A 27,644-nucleotide genomic window follows, 5' to 3' on the forward strand; every position below is an offset into this window, starting at 1 on the left:
TCCGATAGGAAATACAAGATGACTCGTCACGATCGAGACGACTGGGTTCGCTCACCGAATGCGCCACAAAGTTTTTCATAGTTGTATCCTCGCTTGGCAACCTTAGAAATCTTCCGCCTCGTTTCTCGATATCTCAAGAAGAAGATCGTCCAAGGAGCTGGAAGAATCAATATGACAGGTTGCTATGGTGGAACGGTGGGGAGAACAAGCATTTTCTGCGTCTGGAAGTCAACACGCGAGGCGATTGTGTCAGATGTCTTGCCGCATGGCTATGAGATCACATGCCGGATATGGAGGCCTCATCGTGTAGAAATTCTTCATTCCACTAATGCCGAATATTGGATGGCGAGGGAAACGGTTTGGACCGTTGGCTTATTACCAAAACAACGATAAGAAGACGGACTGCGTGGGAATACTTCGTGGTGGTTAACACCCAAAGGCTTATACCTCTCGAAGCTACTGGAGACAAAACTTATAGTCCTTAGCTCACTCGTACTTAAACTTGGAGGCAAATTGCTTGCAAGAGAAGCGAAGCCCGGCGTATGGTGCAGAATTATCGGATTAGACTCCTTGGGGGCAGCGGCAAGAATACGTTTGCGCATCTTGCTCTGTGACTTGGCGGGAAGAGATAAGAAGTCGGCAAGGCGGGCTGGTGTGGCTATCTTGGAAGGGAGTGCTCAGCTGCCTTAGAAGACCATTGTGCTTGTTGGGCAAAATTCTCCTAGGCAAGGTTCGGCTCGACTTCGCTTTAGTACTCAAGATTTACGAGGAAGAAGATTACAAGTGTATTGTATTGGAGTGTTGACCATATGCCGATGACAGAGAGGGTTGCTCCCCTTACAAAGGTAGAGAGCAATAGATTATAGGCCTTTAGAAAAGCTGCGTACGCAATCATATATAACTGAATGCACTCGTCTCCTTCACTTTTTCTTTGTTGGTCCAGATGGGACTATCATCGCTTACTGTTACAGTGAATCCGTAATTATAAGTGATGCAGGATGATATTTCACGTATTGGCGAATTTCTACAAAAGAAAAACAAACATGAAAGTACCCAGGAAGCAACCGTAATAGCAGGTGATTGTACAACGATAGAAGTGTCTACCCTGCCTACTCACATCACGTTGTGGATTCGATTAGAGCTAACAAATCTGTTCCTTCAATACGAATTTAGGTGCGTTGGACTTGCCCTGTTGATTATCTGCCGACAACTTCACGAGCCACTGCACACGTATTGGGAGCTGCAGTCTGGAAAAGCATATACATAGCTCATGAAATAAAGGCGCTGATAGAACAGCAATACGATATCTCAAGGGCCTTCTTGAGTCAAGTCAATCACTACATTCATTGTTCAAATAGCCAGGAGTTCGTCTAAGTAAGCGTTCCGCGGGCGTCAATAGCTACTCGGGTAGCATACCGAGAGTTTACTATTTGGGTTACCAATCGAAGAGAATAGTGGAGAAAGTGATCAGCACGGCATGCACGGCGTGCTATTTTACTACCAGACTCGTGTAGCGTGCTAGCTTCTACCCATGGCACGGAACCAAGCGAACGCCGAAACCACCAGTCATAGGTATGCAATTATCATTCACAGATAGAGCGGAGAACAAGCCGGCGGTCGAAGAGTTTTGCTAAAATGTGCTCATAGGCGATTCGGTAGATGAGGCGCTTCGAATTCGCACTGTCATCGGATAGGCTGAGGGCTAAGCAGTGGCCCAATATTTCAACGTGCTAGTTCGCCACCGATGGTTGTAAGACGTTATACCTCTCATATCAGCTACGGGATACCTTCAATACACGCACCCTCGGTAATTGCATTACTAGGTCGCTGCTTTCCTCGCAACCTGTTTCTACCACTATGGCGCCGCAAACTTCGATACCTCCAGCAGCCAACGTGCTTGGCACCATTGGCACAATATGTTGGTGCGTCCAATTGGTACCTCAGATATACAGAAACTGGAGAACCAAGTCTACTGTGGGACTACCTGAGTCCATGATGCTTCTATGGTCTATCAGCGGTGTACCCTTTGGTGTGTATGCCATTACACAGCAATTCAACATCCCCCTCATCGTCCAACCGCAGTGCTTCTGTGTGTTGTGCGGTGTGAGTTGGGCGCAGTGTCTTGTATATAGCAGGTAAGTTCCGGTACTAAGACGGTCATGCCTTTCGAAAATGCAAAACTGACAGAAACTAGGAAATGGCGGACCTGGACAGCCTCGCTCCTGCTATTGTCGCTTCTGATTTGCTTTGCAGGGATAGAAACTGGGCTTGTATATGCTATTCGAGAGCCATACTCGAGAGGTCTAGAATGGCCAGTCCTATTGATTGGCATTGTCGCTTTCCTCACCCTTATCGCAGGTTATATGCCTATCCCATTTGAGCTGCTCAAAAGACGAGGTCGCGTTGTGGGTATTGATTTCATATTCTTGGCCATCGACTGGAACGGCGCATTCTTCTCTCTGATGGCTCTGGTAACCCAGAACGAGTTTGATGTGCTCTTTGGCACGATGTACGCACTATGGTATGTGCTAGTATAGGGAACAACCATTCGGAAAGAAGACTAATGGCGTGTAGCTGCGCGATCGAGATGAGCATGGTTGCTTCACACATGATTTGGTTAATCCGAACTCGTGGGATCCGTAAGCGCGCAAAAGAAGCCGGAGAAACTTTCGATGAGTTCGAAGAGGGAGTCGAATGGCAGGCCAAGGGTATTGATATTGAGGAGAAGGTTAGGCACTTCTTTTCAAAGAAGGGTACCGCTGAAGAGGATGGACTTCCTGTCATAGGTGTTGCAGACGCACTCGCGAACCCAGAGGAAGTAACTCCAAAGACAGTGCCGAACGCAGTCGTATGATGTCAAGATGGAGAATACGAGATTTCCTCGCCAAACGCCAATTTCTACATCGAAAGAGAATACTTGCGATATGGCGTTACGTTTGTTGTGCTTCAACATAGACGTGCTAGGCCGGATTGTGGTCTTTGCAGCAGGCGCCTATTGCTACACGCGGAAAGGGTGTGCAGGCCGTCGTATCGGCCGCCTCATTATCACAATCGAGGAACAAGTCACGAAATAGTGATCGCGATTATTTTTTACTTGCAAGAAAGTCGTGCGGAGATGTTGCAAAAGGTGTTACCACAACGCTTAAAAGGCTAGGGCGGATCTGATTATGTAACAACCGGTATGGAAATCAAACGCTGGGCCGTGCTTCGTCACCCTCACTCTAGCACAAAACACGATTAATTCATGAACATTAAGATTCTGTTAGGCTAATCGTCTGCACATAGGTGAGAAACGAAGACAGTGCTTAAGCAACTCCAGTGCTGCGCGCACTCTGTTTGCGGTGCATCTCGTATCTGTTTTCACCTCCCGGAACGCCACGCACTACACTGCCCCTGCGAGAAGTGGGCATCGAGCCTCCTTGTTGTGCCAAAGAGTTTGCGCGAGAACCGTACATGCCTGGAAGGCTGCTGACGCGACGACCACCGGTCTCGTCGCGAGCAGCACTGAGTTGCTGGGCAAAAGGACTGCGCTTCCTGAGTTCAGGGCCCTTCCAGTAGATAACATAGACCGAGACTACTAGAAGGAGAGATATACCGAAGAGAATGGTTGAGGCATATGCGAGATGCAGATCTCCGCCGATGTTCTGGAAGAATGGTGTGGCGGGGAGCGTGAGGACACCAGCGAGGAAATCACGAGCCCAGCCGTTACCACCAGTCGCCGACGCTGAGTATGGACCATAGGCGCAGATCATGTAGTCAATAGTGGCCATGTAGATGGCGTAGTTGGCTATTCCAATGATTGCTGATCCGACTAGAGATCCCATCCAGTGAATTGGCGGGCCAGTGCTCGTCCAAGCGAAGATGATAAGGCCGATAGGAAGGCATGGAGCAGTGTACAGCAACCACCAGAGGCGGGCCTCGTATTGGGAGCGCTCATCGTCGGGATGATCACGACGGAGGCGCTCGTTACGCTTGATGGCTGGGAAAAAGGAGAACCAGGCGATGAAGTAGCCAATGCCGATGGCGACGAAAGTCAGTCCAATGGCGAAGGGTGCAAAGTCCCACTGAGCGTACACAAGCGCATAAGACTGCAAGAACATGAAGATGATGGCATCAGAGAAACCGGAAAGTAGGGAGAGGACGAGCACAATGGGTTCCGTAACGAACATGCGGAACGGACGCACCCAGGTAACGAGAATCTCGTGTACACTGAAGCGCTCTTTGAACGTCTTGAGCTCGTTGGGTCCCCAAATGTTGTTTGGCTTGCCGCTCTTTTCGCCTTCTGTACGGCGCTTCTTGGCAATGCGGTCCATGAGGACTGTTGTACGGGTCTCGGGGACGAAGATGGCGTGAGCAATTTGGACGGCGCCACCAAATATTAACTGAATCCAGATATTCCACCTCCAAGCGAGAAACTGTTCGACGAAACCGCCCACAATGGGGCCTAGTACGGAACCACCGACGGAGGAGAAGACGATGAAAGCGACGGCGTATTGTTGATTGTCACTGAAATTGTTAGCAAGATAACGCACAGAATGTGTGGTGTACTCACGGTTCCCACATGTCAGCCACCATAGCAAGAGTTACGGAACCACCGGCAGTGGAGAGACCACCGAGCGTACGAAACGCAAGAATGGTCCCAAAGTTGGGCGCGATGCCCACAGGAATTTGCCATATGTTGACAAAAAACAGACTGAGCTGGAGGATAGGCCATCGTCCTAGCTCTTCACTCCAAGGCGCCCAGAGCTCACAACCGAACGCGTAGGCGATGAGGAAGAGAGCCGCACCCAGACGCGCCGCCTGGGCACTGACGCTGAACTCCTCTGAAATACCCGTCACAGCGTTGCTGTACAACGACGTGTTGAAGTTCATGCTGACCTGGACCATGAAGACGATGCTAAGAATGGTCCACTTCTTCCATGTTGGAAAGCAAAAGCCAAGCTCGTCGTAACAGTCTTCCTCGGTGATTTCATAGCGGTCGTAGGTGCCGTACTTCTCGTAGTGTTCTTTGTCGGCAGCAGTAAGCGCATGATCGGTAGGATTCTCAGCGTGATGGTGGTCGCCGTCAGAAGCGCTCTTCTTTTCGGCGTCGCCAGCCTCGTTCTTGCTGACAGTGTCTGCATCGTGGATGTCAGGCCTAATTTCTGCCGCGGAAGCCATGTTGTCGACAACAATGCGCTTGGGCAGTGATCGGTTGAGAGTGGTCAACCTGGGGGACTAGTTGCGGGGACCGGATCCAGGAAGCTGGGGTTGAATGAGAAAATCCAGACGTCACACAGGCGGAGGAAACAGCTTATAACACAGTGCAGTGCATGTGGAGGCGGAGGTGCACGCTCCAAAGCATGCAGTGCATACTGTGCGCATCACAGGGCACGCGCTCGAATCCTCGAGACGTCATATCGCATCTTTCACGCTGACAGGGCTTTGGCGCTATGGCGCGTTCGTGCTGGAGGCCGTTGGAGATTGGCCCCAGACCTCTTAGACTAGGCAATGTAGCATTAAAAATGGGTCGAATGCTAAACAGACGTTGGTTGAAGCGAAGACGTTTCCAACAAGAGGCGCGGGTTGTGTTGCCGTCCTTCACTCGCTACCATATGCGACCTGTCGCGCTACGTCATCCGCGATTCCATTGCATGTTTTCCAAGGGCATGTCCCCATGGCATGAAGCGTTCGCGACAGCACAACTTGGCTTTTAAGCCTCCAACATAAGCCCCCGCCCTTCTTCCAAGCATCAAAGAAGGCACACCAAGCTGTGCTGATCGCTCTTGCCAAGCTGCGCCACGCGTCTTAGCCTGTTTATCGAAGTTTAGACGGCCACCCATGACGTCAGGCCGGCTCCCGTCTCGAACGCTGAACGCCTTGCTGTCGCGCCTCGCGCCTCGCCCCATGGCACGACTCAGCCCTCCGCGGCCTCTCCACCACCGATTTCTCGATCCACCTCCGACCTCCCCCGACTTCAGCACGTGGGGCATGCCAGTTGCTGACTTTTAAAACGGAGCGCACGCGACATCACGCTATAGTGGCGGTCGGTTTGCCTGTTCTGTACAGCCGCGGTGGCTCCGAATGGCCCACGCGTGCTTCGAGTCGACTTCTGCGCGGGATGAGGCTCAAAATTTGCAGACGAACGCATCCAGTAGCGCACGAGGAGCGAGGATTTTTACGGCCCGATGCTTCGAGACTGCAGAGTCGGTGTCCGACCGACTAATTCGGCACATGCGCTCAAGTATGGACCCATTCAATGTGGAGTAAGGTACCGTTGACAGTCTGTTGAGTAAACCCATTGCCAGATCTTGCAAAACCTGCTGATGTGTATACATGGGATTACTGATCGTATATAATCAACAATACATCTATGCGACTCCAAAAGATGCACAGAAACCTGCATCGTCCGACCACCAAGATGCGACCCTTTGAACTGCCCAGTCGAAACCGACCGATGGTTTGTCCTGTGCACTCTAGATGGTATCCCGGCGGCAGAATACACCGCCTCTGCAGCAAGGTACCCGCATGCTTCAGTCTGTAGCAGATCCCGTCCTTTGTGGATACGTCGCGTCCCTGGCACATTGCCATGCACATCCATATGGGTCAGCATTACAATCCATTCCATTCCGGATGCATCACCCTGATAAAGTTTTTCCAGATCTGATGATCCACTGCCTGCTCCCCTGTCGCCCAATCTGCATCGTTCTCTAGTTGTTGAAGGAACTCTTGTTCCATCTCTTTTCTCCTCTCCTCCCCTTCTTCGTTCCAATCCCTAGACATCTTAGTAGACTCCTCCTCCGATGCTTGTTGCTTGGCCTCTATCAGATTGAACTTGGTCTCAAATACAGCTCTCAATTCTGGGGGTAGTATGTCGAATAAACCATCCTCTACTTTGGCCCAACCGTGTTTTGTAGTTGCTGCATGTATTGTCCATTCACCTGGTTTCGTAAATACTGAACCACAGTCTACGTTTGGACACTGGAAAGCATTATTCCTTCCATCATCGAAGTGGTATCGATCCAAAGCTTCGATAACAAGGGGCCAGAATGCACGTTCCTGGAGGACCCTTCTCCTAAAAAGGAAGTAACTTTTCTCAAACTGCCCGACTATTCCACGAAATCGTCGTCCAGGCACCAGCACTGCGTCCTGCTTGGCTTTCGACACGAGTTCCTCCCAGCCTCCACCCTGCAGAGGCCGATAGTGTGCTCTCCTGCATTCTACGTTGTAGAAATCGCTGTAGGTGCCATTGTTCCAATAACGTCCTTCTCTCTCTTCCACGGTGGATACTTCTGCAACGATGTTCCTCGGACAAGCTTGTATTAACGCTTTCAAGCATTCCGGCACATTTCCCGCTCCCTCTAACTCTATTGAGGACATTATCTTCTGGTGGTTGAACACCACGCTCTTAATCGTTGGACATGTCTTCCTCAAAGTAGTCCACATGATACCCACCACATCTTGCCGTGCGTCTTCAGGGCAGAACGGATCATTCGCCTTGTGTTCTGGCCAAAGCTCATCGTACAGACAGTGGCATTCAATCTCTACGTTCTGTACGTGGCGAAGGAATGAAAGGTCGTGATAAGTACGTCCAGCGTAGCCACCTCCCAATAGCCAGTCAGCAGATAGGAGGAACGAGGCGCTTGGGCTTGCCCAGAACAGTTTCGAAGATTCGATGCGTAGCGTGGAAGATACACGCATGAGCTGCCATAGGGTTGACGCTGGACAGCAAGAAAGAATGCGAACCTGTAGCTCGGCAGGAAGCCTTTGGAAATGGGGGAAGCTACCGAGCGAGCGTTGCGACGGGTTACTAGTGTCATGCTGCTTCACGTATGCCGGGAAGAATACACGTTTTTCGCATTCCCAGGTCATCCTAAGGTCCCAATCCAGAGGCTGTCTCCATGGAGGTTGAGGGAGAACGGTAAGCAGATTACAAGTCCTTGACGGATGTATCGTCATGGTGAAAGTCTTTTGCCGAGGTTGCGAGTTTTGATATTACTAAGTATGATCACTGCCTACACGTATAGGTGGTGTGAGGCCGCCAATAAGATTTCAACACCGAATTAAGCCTTAGCGCCCATCGCTTGACTAGGCGCCTCCAGCTCTTACTGATGAAGCGACTTTCGTTGCTCACTTCTCGCACCAATGAGGCAGAAACTCATCGCTCTACAAAGTAAGACGGTGTCCAATGGTTCATACACACTTGCAGGATAATGGATCCCTCAAGCGAGCGGATTCATGGTCTACTCGTCAGCGCTCCTGGGATTTTGGCCTTTTCTGTGTACGTCGCTGTGTGGTCATTCTAGGCAAACGCTCACTCACCGGACAACCCTCCTTCACTTATAGTTGTTCTGTTTGTACTACTGTACCTCCATCATTGTCCTCATTCCGAAGTCCTCTCACGAACAACTCGAACTCGAACCCACTGCCTTCCAGGTTTATCCATCAAACCACAACCACAACAGGACCTTCATCCAGCAAATATGCGTCTCTTCATTCTCCTCATAACTTTTCTTTCGGCTGTAGCGGCTCTTACTCTCAACAAGATTGATGGCACTACGATCGAGCTCGGTGATGAGCCGGCGGTCGTTGATCTCAGCAACGTGATCATGCCTGCGCGTGCGCCGGTTACTGAGTCCAGTGCCCACAACGCAAGAGACGCTACCGACGTTAACGTCGCAGATTGGGATCGTGGTGCGTCTAATGTATGTACGCGTTATCAGCTTTCGCCCGTTTCTCTAACCATCACAGGTTCATTTCTACCAGCACACCAACTACAAAGGCAGTGTCGTGACGGCCTACCACTGCAGGGATGGCATGAACAGTTGCATGACCTTGTTAAACACAAAAGACGAGTATGGACACTTACTAAGTTCAATCTACAATCACTAATACACGATAGAGTCACTATCGAGCCATCCTCAATTCGCTTCGACGTTTGCCCCGACGGTGCGCCTAACCATGGGCGGAAGTTTTATTGCTTCTTCTACAGGCGCGTCTGACCTAGTAGATCTATTAGTGATGCGACACTGATTCGAACTAGTACTGGTCACTGTGAACCCACGGCTAGATCCCTCTTCCTCCACGGCTCGGTTGGCAATCTTGCGACCAATCCTGCGACCATTGGCTGCAACGTGAGTATTGTTGGCATGTGCCAAATCTCGATATAGTTTTTCTAACTGACAATGAAACAGGACAAGATCAAGTCTGTCGATTGCTGCTGGGACCAATTGTGAATATCAAGTAGGCAAGGCCATTCGGCGATATGCACATGGCGCATCCGATTCCGATCTTTCTGAATGCTAGTTGCTCCAGGTGTCTATTCACATGGCAGATGGAGTAGTACTTAGCTAAGATGTCAAACTGTGTAAGCCTTCATCATTAAAGATGAAGAGATGGAACTGAATGACACTTCAATCTTCTTCTATAATCAGATCCCTAACGGCCGCACTACTTGGAGCTGCGTTGCACTTGGGCTTTTTCTTCCGTACCCAGGTTCTGTTGGTCTGTGTAGCTTTGTGGAAGATGTGCATAAGGTACTTCAATATACTTCCCAGGCCCCCTAGTACAATGCGACAGTCACCAACCACCTCAAATCGGATCTTAGTCAGGTAGGTACATTTTGCCGTAGAAATTCCTCGAGGACTGATGTGTCGGTGGTAGGTACTTCCTACAAAGGCAGCTGTTTTCATTCCCATTTCGGGTTATGTAGACTGTGCTGTCGAGATTCGTGACGAGAAATGACGTTGACCTGGTCGGAAGACGCGTGCCGCAGGCGCGTCGCTTATCGCGAAGTTGCACGTGTCTAGTGATACTTTTAATCTGAGCAGACCGCGCCATTTCTTCTTCACCTCATTCAACTCAAACACGCTCATCAGCACGTGATTTTTAATTCCTTGACATGGCACTTTGAGCCAACGTCTTGATCGAGCGTCCCCTCCTTCCTGTTTGATCGTTCGCACCAGCGGCGAAGCGGGGCTGCGGAGCTTCGACCTGCCCCTTGCGGGGTATGCTTCATAATGATGTATAGGCTGACCTTGACTTTTAAAATATGTGCTTTGATTAAAATCTCGCTCATCTTACAGTAGACACAGGACTTAGCCATCCTTCACTCCCAGTCTCACGTTCGACATAAGGCAACCATGTCCGCCGCTCAAGCGCTCCGCCAGAAGCAAGCCCCAATTAAAGACGGCTACCGTAGCGACCCCTCCTCCGCCGTTGTCACCCTAAAATCTACTGGTTCTCTCGACGATCATTCAATAACATGCAAGCTATCCGACGGTCCTGCTGTGAAGGAAGCACATAGAGTAGCCGGCCTGCATCAAAAGGCTGGCGGCGACGACCCAGCCATCTCTGGGGAACTCTGTTCTGGAGACATGTTACTCGATGCCCTCGTAGCCTGCTCGGGCGTTACTCTAAAGGCTGTAGCCACCGCACTCGGCATTCCAATCGCATCCGGTACCGTCACTGCAGAAGGGGACCTAGACTTCAAGGGCACACTAGGCGTGGACAGAACGGCACCCGTTGGCATGACCGGCATTCGGCTAGAGTTTGCGGTCAAGTTCGGTGAGAGAGAAGACGGTAGAGAGGTCAGCGAGGAAGAAGTGGAAAAGTTGGGCAAGCTGACGGAGAGATATTGTGTTGTGCTGCAGACGCTGGTGCACAAGCCCACTATCGCAGTCAGGCTGGCCGGAAGCGGTGGTGGGAAAGAAGGTGAAGGGGTCAGCAGGGAAGTGTCGCATAAGAGCGAATTCTAAAGTGTCTTCTCCTTCCCGCAGCAAGTGATGGGCCTTCTTGCTAGCACTAATTCTTGAACGACTCATCGCCGTGAGAACCAAGGCTTTTGCACTGGGTCCAGCCACGCGATCTACTTTTTGCCAGCATTTTTGCTACTGCAGAGAGCCTCGAAGCTTAGTGCTATGCGACTGGATTCATTTGCTCCAAGCCAGATACAAATTCGCAAAGCGTCTTGTAGATGAGGTTCATCATCTGGACCTTCACACTTCAGATGACTGTAAAAACAAATCGAGACAAAATCCTTGCATTGAAAGCAGCATGTAAGTCAAGCGTTTATATCATTAAATGCACTAGCTCAACCCCGGGATCGGAGGGGTTGCTGTATATATTCTCCAAGTAACGTGGCGAGGCTATGCCTTGAGGTCGTTATCCATGATTATTGGTGAGTGTAGGGTTCTGTCGCCCGTCCCTGCTGCCGCATTGAACGCGTCGCCAATTACCGTAGATTGAGGTTGTGGTTCAGATACGGATTCCATGGCCTGAGCCTGCGCGTCGAAGTGCTTCTGTAGCTGTTCAAGAGCGGCGGCATCATCCTCCTCTGTAGGGCTACGCCCTTCATTGCCGCGATCCGTATACTTTGAGCCCAGAATCTCACCAAGACCGACGGAGGCTCTGCGTTTGGTAGTCCGCCTCATGCGTGGGTGCCACATGTGGTCATGCACCATACCTTTGCTGAAAAGCTGAGGCTCTCTCAATAGCGGACTGCCCCATATCTTGTTGACCTCATCGACGTATCTAGCGTAGGGAAGCGTGTTAGCTCTCTCCATCACCCTGTTTTCTTTCCGGTTCGACCGGCCGTGACCAAACATGTTGACAAACTGCATTTGCAGGGCCTTGAGAACTGTGTGGTAGTGAACGAAGACGCCAAGATCCCGTAGCAGCACCACAATTCGCAAGCCTATACTCCACTCCAACTGACGCAAAGTCCCGTGCTCAAGTAACCGACGACGATAGTGTTTTTTAGCAAGCGCAGACTGAAGTATGGACTGTTCTAGATGAGCGTTTGGCAGGAGCCCAGCTTTGAAGCCCCATACAATAAGACCTTGCTGTAGGGATGGAGGGAATAGCTGACGAACAGGATGCGACGAGTTGATCTGTGTTACCATCGCTGGAAAGTGAAACCAGTGGCCACGCTCGGGATGGGCAGCGCGCAATTTTGCTGTGGCCGATTCCAAGAATGATGACTTTGGCAAGTGGTTGAATTGATGACTGCTCCTCGGCGCATACCAACAGAGAAGCCAGATGAGAACTCGCCTAAGCTCTCTTAGTCTGCCGGTCATGCCATATCTGCGGATGATCTCACGCCATTGTAGCGGAGAAACGACACCTAAACCGTTCTCGAGAATCATTACAAATACTCGTGTGACAAAACGCAAGTCGTCGAAACGATTGCCGACGGGTTTGCGTCCTGGTTGCCGGCGGCGTAGTAGACTACGGATGGCCACGATTGATTCGGCTGTCAACATAATGCCACGTGCTCGCATGTCTTGGAGCACTTCCATGATATGTGTTGGCCCAGAACGTTTGACATAGGCCTGCAAGAGAAGGTTCCAGGACTCTTGGCTGGCATCATTGTGGAAGAGCGTCAGAATGGCAAGCGTGCGCTGAACTTGGGCATAGTCGTTGTTATCAAGATAGTATCCGAGCAGCTTGCGTTGTACTTTGGCGTCGCCGAAGACATCTGGATGCTGGTCGCTTGTCAACATACTGCGCACCAACTGCCATTTCTGCTCCATTACGAATTTCTCCAATGCTAGGGAGAAGACGCAGCCCTGTAAGGCAATACCTGCTGACCGGAGCTCTTCAAATCTCTTAGGTAGCTCCTCGACCTGCTGCGTTTGTAGTGCCATGGTGAGGACAGCCTGAGGTCCAATCTCGTTCACTCCCACCATAGAGAGCCCTTGTATAATGGAGGCCGCTGGAAAAGTGCGGGTTGCGAACATACGAGCGACAAACGAGTCTTCGAATCGAACAGGTGCGGTGTCGGGGCCTTCCAAGCGTCGCAGAAGAGTCTCGTTGTACCTGGCTGGATCCCGCTTCCATTTCTTCGTCGCTCCTTTTGTCTCAAAGTAGACATCACCAGCTGATGCCTCGACGATGAACAGCCGAACGACAGGGTGCAACGCGACAGACTCTGACGGCATATCATTACGAAGAGTGCAAAGCGCATGCCATTGGCGTGCGGCGGTGATATCTCCCTTCTCGATGAAGACAGGTACCACATCGTCGTAGAGGTCTCGCTCGTTGCTGTGTTCGTATATTTCCTTGAGGGCTTCGTATGCAGCGTGCTTGAAAGTCGATCGTCCCAAATGTGCCAACTGCCGTAAGGGAAGCCGCTGGGGTTTCAGGTTCCTCTGCAGCGTGTAATGGTATCTCAACGCTGTCTGTGCTCTCCTCGGAAGCCAGTGGCTCATGACCAGACGGTAGAGATGAGGGTATGTTTTGCCTGTCTCATGGAGCAGCTCTTCAGCGTGCTCGATCGCTTTGCCTGTGAGCAAATGGTTCCTGACAAAAGTCCCCCATAGAAATTCGGCATCTGGGGTGTCTTCTGTAGGCAGGCGGTACCCTCGATGACGAATGTTTCGCCAGACATTGCGGACGCCCTTGGCCCCATGCCGTCTCTCTTCGCTTGCGAGCACGACAGCGAGTTGTCTGGGATCGTCGTCTCCTCTTGCTACACGTATGACGTCGTTGTCAAAGACATCAATGGTCGGTACGGGGGTATCGTTGGCATCGTCATTCTCGAGTGCTGCTCGCACTTGGCCTCGGACTTCTGCTTCCTTGCGGGCATCTGCCATTCGCCTCCATTGTAGCTTGGACTGAGACTTGGGCTGGTACGAGTAATTGCGGCGGGCTACTACTGAAGAGCAGCAATTTGTGGCTATCGAACATGCTGCGGGGAATTCGGGGGCATTGACGATGGAGCACAGGAGTCGCAGAGCAGACGGGCTGGCGAGGAGCCTGTCCAGGGCCGGCGGCATCAACGAGACAGGGGCGAAGGGCGAAATCAGTCCATTGGCGTCGCAGTTGTCTCTGCCCGAATTGAAGATGCGGAAAGTTGTTGCGCCTAAAGCGGACAAGGGCCTTGGCGGCCGACTTCCTTTCGCCGGCGGATCGTTCGACCTCGCGACATCACGAAACCGCCCAATCCACGAAACCACCAATTGCCCCCGCAAGCCGCGCAATACACATCTACACTCTTCAAAATGGCTGGGTACGTCCACCCTGGAGCTGTGGCTGTGGCCGTGGGCTCTGTACCGCGCCGCCGTGGCCTCGCACACTCCTCCGTCTTTCCGCACAGAGCTCGGTACTGACAGTCAGCAGCTGGGTTATGCGCGAGAACAAAGTGCCTTACTGGCAACGCGAGTTCCAGAAGCACGACGGACTGAGGACCTGGGAGAAGGTGCGTACCGAATGCGGAAGAGGAAGATCAATGGGGTGCATATGACGTGGCCCACGAGGATGCGCAAGCCGGCGTTGGACATGTGGCGCCTGGATATCATCACAATCGGAGACGCATGCTGACAGATTTCCTCTAGGCCCGTGGAAAGTGGATGGTTCCCGGATTCAAGGTCATCATGTTCAGCAGCTTCGGTGCCAGCATGTACATGATGGGCCGTCTCGTCCTTGTAAGTTGCACCTGGCTGATCTGAGCACGCCCACGACTAACTTTGACTAGGGACACAAGACCTGGTTCGGCAAGAACTAGAAACTCCCACCTCGAATATGATATCCGGATAGGAGGGGCCCGGGATGAGTCGTCTGCATCTGTACAATCAATCAACAAGCCTTTGCCCTCCATGACAACTATTTCGTCTGGCCGCATAGAACAATCAATACCGTCTCTTTTCGTTGCCTTTACTTCTGTAGAGTGATGCTGCCGTCCTTTGACTGTTATATTAGTCCGATTACGGCTAGCTCCTTACCGCCATTTGCAATTACGTCCATATTGAGGTGCGAACACGTCTTGTTTCCAACCTTTCAAAACAGGCGATGCAGCAGACATGCCAATTCTCGGTTCAATCCAATGCAATCGAGCTCTGGGGTAGCTGCCCAGATGCCCCTCCACATGCGTGCTAGTCGCTGTAAAATGAGGTCAGTGCCACCAACGAGGAACCGAGCCGAGATCCATGGATCCTCCAAACCACCTCCCGCGCCGCCAAACCTCCACGTACACCTGTTCATTGTGAAGCATCGACGCAATGGCAGACTTCGTCAAGGGTCTCTTCGGTGGGCAAAAGCCTGCACAGGCTCCAGTTGTTGGTGATGATGGTACGTACACTGCATTGCATACGCGATCGCGAGCCCAGCGACCTGAGATGCGGGACCACACGAGATCCCTGGTGCGATGCTACAGTTTCTTGAGAAGAGAGGGAGTCGCGGGGCCATCGTGAGGGTGTCATCGGACGTCACAGAGCTTGTGTATGTACAAAATCAACAGCACGCGCTGACAATGGCCAGACTTCGCCGACTACGCAGGTGCTCCTGAGCCCACACCCGCTGCCATCTCGTCCTTCACCACCGGTACCGGCGCGGCGCAGGCTGCCCCTACAGCTCTGGGCGACAGCCGCCCATACACGGCATGGTACCGTGTGTGGGAGCGCACAAGCATGGATGACTTCAAGCTGGAGATGTACATCCTGCCCTTTCTCTTCGCTCTCATCGCGGTCCACCTCTGGGGCACCAAGCGCAACCGCAGCAAGGCCAGGACATGGATGAAGGCCCACGCCCCTGTCCTGTCCCAGGAGTTCGCCCAAGTCGGTCATACGCGCCCAAGCGGAGAGGGAGAGGTTACAGACGTGGACAGCCTGCTCAAGGAGAAGAAGGCCGACGAGTACCAGACATACGCTACCGGACGCCAGAACGTCGCCTTTGTCGACTTCAAGTTGACCTTCTACAAGCGCTTCAACCCTTTCGCATGGCTTGGTGAATCCGTCCTTCCCCTGTTCTTCGAAAGCTTCCCTCCACCTTCTGAGCGCCTCGAGGCTACGGCCTACGTCTTCGATGGCCGGGAGACCAAGTTTGCTCCATCATACGGTCAGGGTGAGTCAAAGAAGGTCACCAACAGCACCTTCGATGGCTTCGTCTTCGCAATTGTACACAAGGACATTATGAAGCGCATGCGCGACGAGCGCTACGACCTGTCTCTGACTACCACGCGCGACCACGCCAAGTTGCCTGTTTGGACCACGGTCATGAGTGAGAGCGCTGAAGTCACGGATATGCTGCTCACCCCTGAGCTTATCAAAGCCGTGAACGACGCAGGAGACAACTTCGAGGCCATCATCGTCAGCGACCAGCCCATCAACGCCCCCAGGACGTAAGTCAGACAGCATTGCAATACCTCACTCTTTGGACCAAGCTAACATATCCCAGCCTCGACGAAACCAAGCCTAAGAAGCGTCTAAATCTCTCTCTCAAGTTCGCCTCGGACTATGCCACCACCCTCCCCATCTTCCAGTACTTCCTTCGCCTCCCTGATCAGCTCGCTTCCTCTGCACACTTCCGCCCTGAAGCCCTCCGTCGCATCAAGCAAACCCGCGACGAGCAGATCGCCAAGATCAAGAAGGCGGATGATGAGGAGAAGGCAGAGGAGAGGAAACTGGCTGCCGACAAGCTGAAGAAGGAGCAGAGGGATGCCAAATTGGGCCGCCTGAGTGCTGATGAGCAGCGCAAGTTCTTGGAGAAGGAGAGAGAGAAGAACGCAAGAAAGGGCATGAAGAGGAGTACTGTCAAGGCATAGGGTCCTTCGCATGAGAACATGGGTTGGGGTTAGAACGGGTACGAAAGTGTCTTGTGTATTGGATAACGGAGCATGAGAGATGATTGTAAAGTATGGGAAAGCGAGACACTTGTGTCTCGAGGAAAAGAGTAGTAATTCATTAATTGTACGCTACGTCATGCCTATAGGAATGCCATGTCCTTGTGTTGCCTGGATCAGAATTTGACGGCCAGGCCAACTATGGAAAAGCAGTATCCTCATACCTGATGTACCCTCTCACGTGTGCGTACACGAGAAGATTCGCTGAGATACTCACTCTCCTGCACCCTAAGATATTCTAATGTGTGTAAAGATTTATGCTCGGGGATTGCGGCGGGCTCAGAGTGGATGGCGGTGGTCACTTTAATTCGTGTCGCGGGCGTGGCAGCGCTGGCATATTGACATGCTGTATCGAGCTCAAGGTTGGCCTCCTTGTGGAGAGTATCGAACTAACCCGTGGCAGTTGCAAATCACGGCATGGTCTGGTATTAAATCTAATTCAGTCTCATGACCCACGAACTCGTGAGGGTAGGGGAAGTTTCTGGTCTGGCGGACTGGTGCTGAGCTAGCTTCGGTCCCAGGTGCAGGTGCCAATAGAATGGCCAATACCTCACCTCTGCGACAAGGAAAGCTGGTTCTACAGGATCATCTACATATGGAGCGGATGACGCGTTCGAATCCTCGTCTGTCGCCAACTGATATCCACCTTTTGCTACCTCGCCAGATATCTGCCTTACTTGACTCCAATGCGCACTATCTCCACCTAAACTATATGCTACTATCCTGTTAAGCATACACTTGCGTATGATATGTAAAACATTCCTGGTGACGATTATGGACGTATCCCAAGTCCAGAATAGACGGTTCTGAGCATTAGAATACTACTGTCCGCCAATTACTTCATCAGTGACAATACCGTGCTTGGCTGCTACTCACTAGGACGCTGCTAGGTCGGCATCGGTGCGCCCTACTCCAAAAGCACTTTGTTAGGCGCTGTGGTAGTGTTTAAGTGTGGCAATGCAACGTACGTATTGAGAGCAGTATATACTGCATGTTGTTTCCTCTTCTGGACCGCAAATACTATGCCAAGATACAGTTATCATAGAAGTGCTGACTGGATGCATATGGGATTTTTCGAAGATGCAGGTGTCAGATTTGAACGCGCCATGTTCCCAGATGTTTTCGGCCACGGTAATAGGGCAGTGGAGGGGCTTGGTACTGCAGTCTCCTTTTGTTGTGAAGAATTTGGCGTGGTATACGAAGTAGAGATTGAGCTTCTTGGGTCGAGAACTTATTGCAATGTAATTTTCGATTGTGACTTCCAGATTGACAACAGAAGCGCGATGCTTGGTCAATTCATCGCGGGGGTTCATAAGGTCGTAGCTCATTACCTGGCTGAGCTGAGGATAAGATGTTAGGTAGATGAGTGAAAGGGTAATCACCTTTTACATTTATGAAATCAGCAGATAGCTATATCTAAGGTCTGCTCTTCTGTGTGTACCCAAGCATGTTACCTGTCGCTATTCAGCTCAGGCTAGTGAACAGTGCATTGCGAAAGTAGTCGAGAGTACCCAAGGTTACAAAGCCTGTGGTAGTCCAGCAGGAATGAACTGACTTGCTTCTCTGGTACAGCGATCGAAGCTCACTTCCAACCGCGGTGCGAATGGGAGCTAAAACCTAGGAAACGCAGTAATCTGATGATTCTTTTCGGAGTTGAGTACTTCTTTGTGGTCCGCACCATTACCGCCAGGATATCCCCAAATGATGTCTTCCTTTGTCAGTACATGGCTTGCTGATGTTGGTGGATGATTTACTCACTGCCTGGATCAGTCTCAGTGTTGGCAAGCATAGTAGCGACATTGGCAGCGAACGTTTTCGTTTACGCATCAAAATGCGTTGCTTGATCGAATCCGATATCATCGCCCTACCCTCACACAGCAATCAAGACTTCCGCGCGAGGGTACTCGGAGAGAACCGTATGCATAGGGAGCATAGACTGAAATGTAGCTCTAGGGTTGGCTTTGGCGAAGGCAATAATAACATGATCGATGCCAATTCGATCTTGAGGTTTGGTAGGAAGTGTCGGGTGGGATTTGTCTGCACAAATCACAAAACGAGCATTTGCTGACACGGCAAGCAACGTCGATATCAAGAGCACCGCAGATGGATATCGAATACTGAGGTGGCTACGGTACATCCAAAGTGGTATGAATGGTTGAGTGAAAAATTGTATGTAATCGGACGGACGCATGCTCATCGACTCGTGTTGCTGTGAAAAGGTAAGGGTGAACCGACAGGAAAGTCTCAATTTCCGGCCTAAACTTGTCATCGTCGGTTCCCCGACGAACAGTGTTGCTAACCAACACGCGCATGCAGGATACATGGGATGAATAGAACGCTAGTAATTGTTTTAGAGTCAAGCAGACCACGACAGTCTCCTGTTCACTTACTCTGCTACGACTTAACGATACACACCTACTGACGCATATTGAGTGAGTTTCCTTGTTGAAAAAACCTCTTTCCTGACTGAAAGCTGCTACGTCCAAAGTCGATGGATGTCCAATTTATTGGACAATCAGAAGGAGCGCGTTATTCCATATTTGCATGAACGCATTCTCAACGCGAGTATAATGGCGAACATCGGTCATTTGCATACGTCGACATGTGTGATACAGCCCTTTCATGTCGTTTGTACCTTGGATGTATCCATGTCATTGTCTGGGATGCCATAATGAACAGCAGATATCCATCCAGAAAGAAGACGGCAACTGTACAAGGTTTAGAAAAGACATCAAGGAAACGCATCCGAACCAGATGTTGGCAAATGTATAAGAAGCATAATTGGGATGGGTGCTAGTGCAGGACCAAGGTGGTTGCGTGTAGCTTCTTCATGACTGTGGAATCGTGCTTTCCCATACTGGTAGCCGAGATGGGACTCAAAGCAGCGAGAGAAGAACAGTGACAACAAAACACGCCTCTGCTTCTTTTCTAGGCCGATCAATAACAAAATCCACGTACGTCCCCTAGCTCTTCCTGTAAAGCACACTGCGCGCCGTCAATGCGACTAGATCCGCAGCTCGGAGTTGCCAACGTCACTCAAGTATGCTGCATGCACACCGAAGCCTATCCTAATCGAACGACTGTAGATTGCCTGTCCTCGGTTTCCGGTTCCAAGTTACATCGAGTTAGGATTGGCATGGTCTTGGTGAGCTTAGAGGAAAGCACGTTATCGGAGAAAGAGTCGGATTCTGCTAACAAACCTCGAGAGGGGTATGTCTGTTACATATACGATATCGATCTAGTTAGACGTGCATGGGATACCAGTCGAAGCAAGACTACATAGCATTTGGGTGACACTGACAGCCCACAGAGTCCTTCTAGTACACCAATCATCGAGTTCTCCACAATCACGAAACCGTCGCTGCGGCAGGTGCTGCATGTCAGACGCGGGCGCTCTCCGTGGGGACGATGATGCGGACAGCCGTTGAGAACCACGGTTCACATGCGTCGAGCTTGCAAGCGACCGGACAACTCACCCAGTCCGCGTCGATGGTCATCGGCTGGACCGCGATCGATGAGCAATTTTGCACGTGATAGTCCGGCGGATCCGTGATCGTCGTCGACCCATCCTGCAGCCATGCTTTTCAGGCTGCGGCATCCAGGAGCTCTGGCCAATGGCGACGCGAGGCGACCCGACTAATATTAGGAGGCTGGGGAAAGGCTTGGAGCTATCAACAGCTGGCCGCGCGCGACATGGATAAGGTGAGCTGAAAAATGCCTCTCTTCACGTCCGAAGCTGGCGCCTCATGCATGGGACAGCAGTCCGGCCCCAATTGCATTATACCACGCAGGTTGGGATCGGCCCACTGGCAATGGACACGTTCGTGGAGCTGCAGCAAGGTCGGGGAAGCTCCCGGCAGCTCTGTGGAGCTCCAATGCGACGGGAATATGGATTGCGACACGAGGTGAACGCCATTGCCCGGTCAACAGCCGTGCTGAGGTGAATTGCGCGTCCGAAATTACCTCGGTGCGAGAAGCGCCAGGATGTGATATGCTGTCTGGGGTCAATCGGTCCATGGCACAGGCAGAAAAGGGGGAGCTGATACGCGCTAGTGCTCCGTGTCAACAAGGCTAGTCCGCTCCTGGACAGCTCTGCCAAAGCTTCCCAGCCTCCACAACCCTGCGATCATCGAGACGCCGACACAACAGTGATCCGACTGACCGCCAATCTACTTGATCCCCTCTTCGGCCATTCTGACTCCATCACTCCTCCACCTACACCCCGCTACTGCATCCAATTGCGCATCTTCAAGCTGCTGCACGTCAACACCATAAAGCTGGCGACGCTTCAGTAGATCTTTCATCACCAGAAATCTCCAAGTGAGACCCTCAAAGGAGCCAAGAAGTTCTTTCTTGATTCCTTTCGAATTGTTTTCGAACGGTTCGAAGGGTTTTCGAGAAAGAGCGACCCGACTCCGGCAAACTGGATTTTGAAGCACGAGTATGCTCTTTCACCGCGAGTGTATAAGCAATTATGCTAACCCGCGCAGGTTCCGATCCCCTTCAGTGTCTTCCCGTCTGCGTATCGGAACGCGGAATTTAAGGAAACTACCAGCGTAAAGGTAGAAGAACAGGAAGCACAGTTTGAGCAACAGGCTTCACACGGACGGGAAGGTCACGAAGAAACCCACGAATCCTTCTCCGCCACCGTCCTACCTCCTCCTCCGGCTCCCCAACAGCAGCAGCAACCGCAGCAGCACGACACTCACGTCAAGGAAGAGGTCCACATCTACGAAGAGGAGCGTCTTCGTCGTCCCCAGCCTCCCCAGCAGCAGCAGTTCCAGCAGGCTTCCCAGTCCCAGCAATTCCACGCTCAGCAGCCCCCTCAGCACCGTGAGGAGCTACATATCCACGAGCAAACTCGCTACCGCCAGCCCCAGCAGCAGTTCCAGCCGCCTCAACAGCAGTCCCAGCCGCAATTCCAGCAGCCCCAGCCTCACTCTCAGCACGTTCATCGTACTGACCGCGTAGAGTTTGAGCGATCCCACGACCGGTAAGTCCGATCCATTGTTTTGCCAGCGCATCTTCGCACGGATCAGCACAACAGACCAACCCCCTGACTTTAGCGGCACCCAGCCACGCGCTAGCCGCTAACCCCTTTCATCTGTTGTTGTCCTAGCGACATGCAGTCTCCACTTTTCTCTCACCTCCTCTAAGCTCTTCCTTGCCCAACCCAAAGCTGACCTTCCTTTCTTCCTTCAGCTACCAACCTCACCCCCAACCTCCTACCTCTACCCACTCCCACGTCGAGGTTCAGGACACAACCTACGATAGACACTTCAATACAGTCCACGGCCCTGCCACCGACTACGCTCCATCTCAAATCGACGTTACTGAACGTCAGATCCGCGAACGTACTCGTCCCATCGTCGCCGGTGCAAGCTACTCAAAGGAGACTTACACCACCAAGCACGATACCTTCCCCAGCAGCAAGCACGTCGAGAGTGTCGCCAGCCACCAGCCATCTGAGGTCCGAGTAGAAACATCTGCTCGTTCCACTGCTGCACCCCCCAAGAAGTTCAAGCGTGATATGGGATATTACGACAACGAGGGCCAATACCACTCGCTTCGTCAAGGAATCTCTCACGCCGCTCACAAGGTCGCCGACCGTATCCAACACCCCATCCACCCTCACCGCCACCACCACTCTCACGAGCACTCTTTCCCTGGTGCCAAGTACGACGACGAACGTGAAGAGGTAATCGTCAAGGAGAAGTACACTTCAGCTACTCCTTCTGTTGCCCCTAGCCGCCCCGTCCAATCCGGAGCTCCTGTTGAGAGAGTCGTTCGCGTCCACTCCAACCCTTCTCCCCCCAGGTCCACAGTTTCTGCTGCTGTACCTGCCCCTGCACCTGCTCCCGTCTCCGCTTCTATCGCACCTGCACCAGCTTCCGCTCGTACAGTCCGCAAGATGGCTTCCTCCAAGACTATCACCATCCCCTGCCACCACATCCGCATCGGCGATCTCCTGATCCTCCAGGGCCGCCCTTGCCAGGTCATCCGTATCACCACCTCCTCCCAGACTGGCCAGCACCGTTACCTCGGTGTTGACCTGTTCACCAAGCAGCTCCATGAGGAGTCTTCTTTCATCTCCAACCCGGCCCCCTCCGTCGTTGTCCAGAACATGCTCGGTCCTGTCTTCAAGCAGTACCGTGTTCTCGACATCCGTGAGGACGGTCGCGTTGTCGCCATGACCGAGTCTGGTGATGTCAAGCAGGGCCTTCCCGTCCTTGACCAGAGCGGTCTCATCTCCCGCCTGACAGAGTCTTTCGACAACGGCCGTGGCAGCGTCCGCATCCTCGTCATCGATGACGATGGTATGGAGATGGCTGTCGACTACAAGGTTGTCCACGGATCCAGGTTGTAGAAACATCTAGTCAATGGTAAGTCATCATCACCATCAACCTTCATCATCGTTCATCATCTAACACCTTCAAGGTCTTATTCAAACGTTCTATAATCAATTATCCCTTAGGCGTTTGTTTCCTCACGGCCACCTTTTATAAATTGTGTTCATAACTTTTGCATCGTCACTTGACTGGTAGCATGGCGCACTCGGGCATCGATCGGTGTCTATCGCTCTCGGTGTTTGGGGCGCGTCTATGTCTGCTTGCTTGGGTGGTGGAAATATCGGAGCTACATCTGTGGATAGTTAATGAATTGCGTCTCCTTTAATCCTTGTCCATGCTTCGTGATGTCTATGCTGCCTCATCTGTGCCTTGCTGTGATCATCTCTTTGTTTATCCGTAGCATCGCGTGTTGTCTAGCTATCCGAGGCTACCCCGCGTTCTCCACGCGGCTCTCCACATGAACATCTTAACACCAACAGCTATATCTGCCCCACTGTATGCGAACGACGTGCGTACCCTGCGCTCCTTCGCGATGAACCTCGCGAACTGAGACAACTGCCCAGTGCTAACCATGCCTCACTCAGACCACTCTCCATCTCCGCAACGCGAGTCATTTCCCCATCTCCCAAAATTTCCAGATAACGTACCCACTGCGCCTCTTCTACGCATATCCCTCCAGAAACTTCTTGAGCACGATGAAGAAGAACAAAACAGGTGCTGGCAAGCATGTTGCGAATTAGGTTTCTTTTACCTCGACGTACGCACACGCAACAGTGACACGAATAATGGAACTACTATCGATGGCGATGCGTTACTCGGAGACGTGGACAAATTGTTCGATGTGATGCAAGACTTTTATGATCTCGATGTCACAGAGAAGATCAAGTACGATTTTAAAGACCAGGGCAGTTACTTTGGTTACAAAGGATACGGCGAAGGCATAGTTGACAAGCAAGGGACGAAAGATAGGAATGAATTCTACAACGTACGTCGATCTTCTCTCACATGTCTCCAGTACTAATACACCATCTTAGATCTCCAAGGACGATGTCATTGGTCTCACTGACCCCCTCCCCTCCCCAGCGGTCCTAAATCCACATCGTGGTCTGTACAAATCGTACATCGCCTCCTCACACGCGATCTGTATGCTTGTCACTTCTCTGCTATCTTCCCGGCTCCCTTTAAAAGAGGATATCCGTGGAGCGGGTGGTCTGCCTGCCATCCATCGCTTGAATGCCGCATCAGGGGACCAGATCCGTTTTGTCAAAGCGCCGCCGCAGGAGCAATCGCTCAAAGGCGTGGCGTTGGGTGAACATACGGATTTTGGTAGCGTCACAGTGCTGTTCAATCGTTTGGGTGGCCTGCAGGTCAGGCTGCCTGAACACATATCGCCACTTGAGCCGATGTCCGCGTCTCCCCCACCTACCGACGTGGAGAAGAAGCTGTGTGAAGATGGCTGGACGTATGTTCGTCCTTTACCTGGACACTGCATCGTCAATCTTGGAGATGCGCTTGTCAAGTTCTCTGATGGTGCGCTGAGAAGTAACATCCATCGCGTTGTTGCTCCGCCAGGTGAACAGGGCAGTGTTACGAGGTACAGTCTTGTGTACTTTTGCCGGCCCGAGGATGACGTTTTATTGAAGAGTTTAATAGAGGGCGGGTCAAAGGATGCAGAAGAGCAAGTTACAGCAAAAGATTGGATTCTTCGAAGGGCGTTAGGACGGAGGAAGGCAGATGGATGGGAGAAGAGTAGTGGCACAGAGAGTGTGAGTATGAGGAGTGGTGGGATGAGGTCGTGATACAAGGAGTGTTAGGTGTATACCCTTAATGACTATTGGGCGCATACCAATGACCAGCCCTTCATCCCCAGCTGTTGCAACTCGCGAGATAGTGGCCAAAAGGCATCGGAAGTTGGATGTTACAGTTGAACACGATCAATGTGAACTCATGATTGTGGCATGTATGGAGAAGAAGTGGTCATATTCATTGAACTAGCCCCATGTACCATTGCCTCCAGCCCAGTCCCATGTACCACTCCCTCCATTCTCCCGTCATCCTGCGGCATTGCCGCGGTAGAAGCGAACGGCGGTTCTGCTTATCGCTTGAGGATTGCTTTGCCGAGTTCGACGGCTTCAAGCGCCTGCGCATTTTTGGCGGTTAGTGGGCCTTTCTTCCTCTCTATCCTGAGGGTTTCTTCGGCTTGGGCGAACAAGCTCTTAGCATTGGCCGTTCTCTGTTTGAGCTGTGCCAGACGTTTCTTTCCTGCAGCAATTTTCTGCATGTACTCAGCTTTATACAAAGCTTTGCGGCGCTGCCCCTCAAGGGTGACATTCGCTGTGAGGTCAGTGTTTTTTTCGATCCACTTTTGCTTGCGAGCCCAAAAGTCGTCTCGCTCTGCATCTGTTAGCTCTGGCAAGGCAAGGCTTGATATACTCTTGCCTGCCCAATCGATGCTAAGGCCGCCATTCACGGTGTAAGCGCGTAGATAGCGACAGAAGACAACCTCGCAGAGCTGTCCCAGACCCGGGTCGAGGATCAAGCAGATCACGTAGAACTTGAGCCTGTACAAACCAGGCCATTGCGTCTCGCATATGTCGCTTACAAGCAGACTGAGCCAACTAGCCGAGTTCCGGCTTTCGTGGCCTTTGCGCCGCTTTGCGGCGTTCATTGCGTACCCAACATACTGTATTGTGGGTGCTAGGTTGATGCCTTGGCTTCGACAATGGCGTATGCGAGCTCGGCCTGCTACGATCCAGGCGCGAAGACACTTCGCTCTGCTCTCCGAGAATGCGTTTGCGCTTGTCTGGAGATGGCGGCGAATACCTTTCCTCGAATCATCGAGGGACCAGCCAGTGGTGTCTTGGGAATCCGTCGTCTGAGATTCCTCTTCATCGGCAATGCAGTCGATGTTGTACGCTTCGGTGGCATGTGCCACACTGCGCTCGCAGTAGCGCTCAGCGATGTCTAGCATCTGCTCATAATGGTCAAGCGACATGGCGGAGCCGTTAGTATCGGTCAAGGGCCGTACATAGCACGAAGGATGGTATGAAGCGCGATCTCGCAGCTTGTCAATGTACTGTGCGACGTCAGTACCAGCGGCCCGGCTTTTCAGGTAAGCAAGATCAATGTTGCCAGCAATGGTCTCAATAAGGACCTCTTCGTTCATGGAACAGAAAAACCGATCACAGGCGCCTTGCCATACGGGAGGGAACTCGGGATCTTCCATGATACCACTCAATGGCGAGCCTGAGGCGCGCTCATCGTCGAAACCCGCCTTGATCAGCGGCAAGAAACCATCAGTCGGTATTCTCCGTGCTAGGTCTACATAGCGGTCGACGTCAATAAGCGCCATACCAGGCAGCTCGGTGGAGTCGATATCGACATCAGTTAGGAGGTCCGTAGGGTCGGTTGCTGGCACGTTGTGCGGCTGAGCCGGCGTCTTATGGGTGCTTGGGCTGTATTGAACAGCCTGGTTCCTGTTGCGTGTGCCCGTTATTTGAGGGCTTCCTGGGTTAGCGATCATCGCTTGAGTGCCATGGTCGACACTCTCTTCAGGCAGTGGCGGACTCCGCTCACGTACGTCCCGACTGCGGCCTCGGCCAGTGAGTTTTGGGTATCTATCTCCATCGGAAGGATACCTATGGTCAGTATAACCACCATGATGATCATGTCCTGTCTCAGGTACAGGACTATACATAGCGCCGTAGCGCTCACCGGAACTCGACCTTCTGTCGTCGAGATATGGCGTTGGCGACCTATTAGTCTGCCAGTTACCTTGCGGAGGAGCCGCATTGGAGAATTTCGGAGGAGCCGCGGGAGCCTGCCTGTCTAGGCTAGAAACGCCTGGCGCCTCATGTCGGTGCTCGCATTGCGACTCTCGTCGCTGCTCTTGTCGCTGCAGCGTCTCTGGCCCACGAGCGGTATCACGCTCAGCTTTCATGCTCTCTTCCAGATGCGCTATACACCAATCCTCGTTGGCAACCTTCAGCAGGTCGGGGCAGATCTGCTGAGTGTGAGTATGATTGGGGTTGAGTGGACAACGCCCTCGGCATTCGCGCCAGGTCTTGCGGTGGTGTGACGTTGCCGTCTCACCGCACATCATGCACCGGGTATGAAAGTGCTTCACGCCGGCGTCTTTCATGACTGCCATGAAATCAGGCGGGCGGATGACATCCGCGTAGTGCCCACGTTGGGACTTGTCATCTTGCCTGTCGCCAGGCGGGCCATCGCCGTTGTTACCAAGGCCTTGGCCGAATTGTTGATGCTGCTGATGCAGCGAAGAGGTTGCCATGTTGGTGTCTTCCATGGTGTTGTGAGTTGTTGGAGGTGAGAGCAAAATTTCAGTGCGGTGTTGACCTTCTCAGTCGCGTTTGCTTAGCCAAGGCGCTAGTGCACCAGTCGCGCGTTCAAGTGAAGAGTGATATCTAGGTACGCTTAGGATTGCGCAACGTCGGCAATGTTTCACTTCACCAGTGGTTTCTTTTCGTTCGTCTATTCGGATTTTTTGCACCATCTTTCACATGAGAGACGTTCGAACTCAGTATAGCACCGCTAGAGATACTAAATCCAAATCGAGGTTTATCCTATACAGTGATGTTGGCAGTTGCGCTGTTGTTGTGAGAGCACATACGAGGAAGGCGCGCCCGTCCACTGGTCAACACCGCACTCACACTGAATGAAGACAGCAACGATAATGT

The 27,644-nt window shown here is 52.0% G+C and overlaps 12 protein-coding genes across 12 annotated transcripts; 7 read left to right on the forward strand and 5 right to left on the reverse strand.

Annotated features, from left to right (window-relative positions):
- Positions 1–1,857: 1,857 nt before the first annotated feature.
- CC77DRAFT_1064831 (PQ loop repeat protein) lies at positions 1,858–2,854 on the forward strand (the record flags this gene model as incomplete). Its single annotated transcript, XM_018528763.1, has 3 exons — positions 1,858–2,135; positions 2,195–2,521; positions 2,575–2,854. 3 exons carry the CDS (start codon positions 1,858–1,860, stop codon positions 2,852–2,854), a joined length of 885 nt encoding a protein of 294 aa, XP_018382390.1.
- Positions 2,855–3,189: 335 nt separating this feature from the next.
- On the reverse strand, positions 3,190–5,384 carry CC77DRAFT_365316 (MFS general substrate transporter). The gene is made up of 2 exons (XM_018531395.1): positions 4,553–5,384; positions 3,190–4,506 (listed from the first exon to the last, which is right to left on the reverse strand). The coding sequence occupies exons 1-2, from the start codon at positions 5,158–5,160 to the stop codon at positions 3,306–3,308; spliced, it is 1,809 nt and encodes a 602-aa protein (XP_018382391.1). The 5' UTR covers positions 5,161–5,384; the 3' UTR covers positions 3,190–3,305.
- An 864-nt stretch (positions 5,385–6,248) lies between these two features.
- Positions 6,249–8,200, reverse strand: CC77DRAFT_367579 (hypothetical protein). Its single transcript, XM_018531398.1, has 2 exons — positions 6,318–8,200; positions 6,249–6,250 (listed from the first exon to the last, which is right to left on the reverse strand). The coding sequence occupies exon 1, from the start codon at positions 7,936–7,938 to the stop codon at positions 6,592–6,594; it is 1,347 nt and encodes a 448-aa protein (XP_018382392.1). The 5' UTR covers positions 7,939–8,200; the 3' UTR covers positions 6,249–6,250; positions 6,318–6,591.
- On the forward strand, positions 8,071–9,637 carry CC77DRAFT_365515 (hypothetical protein). The gene is made up of 6 exons (XM_018531396.1): positions 8,071–8,260; positions 8,326–8,673; positions 8,731–8,834; positions 8,884–8,971; positions 9,023–9,113; positions 9,174–9,637. The coding sequence occupies exons 1-6, from the start codon at positions 8,218–8,220 to the stop codon at positions 9,283–9,285; spliced, it is 786 nt and encodes a 261-aa protein (XP_018382393.1). The 5' UTR covers positions 8,071–8,217; the 3' UTR covers positions 9,286–9,637.
- A 262-nt stretch (positions 9,638–9,899) lies between these two features.
- CC77DRAFT_365311 (hypothetical protein) lies at positions 9,900–10,931 on the forward strand. The gene has a single exon (XM_018531394.1). It carries the CDS (start codon positions 10,122–10,124, stop codon positions 10,734–10,736), a length of 615 nt encoding a protein of 204 aa, XP_018382394.1. The 5' UTR covers positions 9,900–10,121; the 3' UTR covers positions 10,737–10,931.
- A 195-nt stretch (positions 10,932–11,126) lies between these two features.
- Positions 11,127–13,757, reverse strand: CC77DRAFT_943154 (hypothetical protein; the record flags this gene model as incomplete). Its single annotated transcript, XM_018534905.1, has 1 exon — positions 11,127–13,757. The coding sequence occupies one exon, from the start codon at positions 13,755–13,757 to the stop codon at positions 11,127–11,129; it is 2,631 nt and encodes an 876-aa protein (XP_018382395.1).
- Positions 13,758–13,948: 191 nt separating this feature from the next.
- CC77DRAFT_1023734 (hypothetical protein) lies at positions 13,949–14,734 on the forward strand. Its single transcript, XM_018525719.1, has 4 exons — positions 13,949–13,990; positions 14,101–14,179; positions 14,316–14,405; positions 14,456–14,734. Exons 1-4 carry the CDS (start codon positions 13,983–13,985, stop codon positions 14,483–14,485), a joined length of 207 nt encoding a protein of 68 aa, XP_018382396.1. The 5' UTR covers positions 13,949–13,982; the 3' UTR covers positions 14,486–14,734.
- Positions 14,735–14,893: 159 nt separating this feature from the next.
- CC77DRAFT_1023735 (DUF1682-domain-containing protein) lies at positions 14,894–16,724 on the forward strand. The gene is made up of 3 exons (XM_018525720.1): positions 14,894–15,048; positions 15,238–16,096; positions 16,153–16,724. Exons 1-3 carry the CDS (start codon positions 14,979–14,981, stop codon positions 16,517–16,519), a joined length of 1,296 nt encoding a protein of 431 aa, XP_018382397.1. The 5' UTR covers positions 14,894–14,978; the 3' UTR covers positions 16,520–16,724.
- A 307-nt stretch (positions 16,725–17,031) lies between these two features.
- Positions 17,032–17,925, reverse strand: CC77DRAFT_1012017 (hypothetical protein; the record flags this gene model as incomplete). The annotated part of the gene is made up of 3 exons (XM_018523745.1): positions 17,032–17,334; positions 17,474–17,530; positions 17,566–17,925. The coding sequence occupies 3 exons, from the start codon at positions 17,923–17,925 to the stop codon at positions 17,032–17,034; spliced, it is 720 nt and encodes a 239-aa protein (XP_018382398.1).
- Positions 17,926–20,290: 2,365 nt separating this feature from the next.
- CC77DRAFT_1053084 (hypothetical protein) lies at positions 20,291–23,234 on the forward strand (the record flags this gene model as incomplete). The annotated part of the gene is made up of 5 exons (XM_018527727.1): positions 20,291–20,299; positions 20,334–20,564; positions 21,088–21,590; positions 21,800–22,980; positions 23,036–23,234. The coding sequence occupies 4 exons, from the start codon at positions 20,291–20,293 to the stop codon at positions 22,962–22,964; spliced, it is 1,908 nt and encodes a 635-aa protein (XP_018382399.1). The 3' UTR covers positions 22,965–22,980; positions 23,036–23,234.
- A 248-nt stretch (positions 23,235–23,482) lies between these two features.
- CC77DRAFT_970555 (Clavaminate synthase-like protein) lies at positions 23,483–24,924 on the forward strand. The gene is made up of 2 exons (XM_018535819.1): positions 23,483–23,932; positions 23,982–24,924. The coding sequence occupies exons 1-2, from the start codon at positions 23,519–23,521 to the stop codon at positions 24,744–24,746; spliced, it is 1,179 nt and encodes a 392-aa protein (XP_018382400.1). The 5' UTR covers positions 23,483–23,518; the 3' UTR covers positions 24,747–24,924.
- Positions 24,925–25,565: 641 nt separating this feature from the next.
- Positions 25,566–27,625, reverse strand: CC77DRAFT_1053086 (hypothetical protein; the record flags this gene model as incomplete). The annotated part of the gene is made up of 2 exons (XM_018527728.1): positions 25,771–27,625; positions 25,566–25,630 (listed from the first exon to the last, which is right to left on the reverse strand). Exons 1-2 carry the CDS (start codon positions 27,251–27,253, stop codon positions 25,566–25,568), a joined length of 1,548 nt encoding a protein of 515 aa, XP_018382401.1. The 5' UTR covers positions 27,254–27,625.
- Positions 27,626–27,644: the final 19 nt, after the last annotated feature.

Source organism: Alternaria alternata (genome assembly GCF_001642055.1).
Source record: "Alternaria alternata strain SRC1lrK2f unplaced genomic scaffold CC77scaffold_20, whole genome shotgun sequence".
In the NCBI taxonomy this organism is placed as follows: Eukaryota; Fungi; Ascomycota; class Dothideomycetes; order Pleosporales; family Pleosporaceae; genus Alternaria; species Alternaria alternata.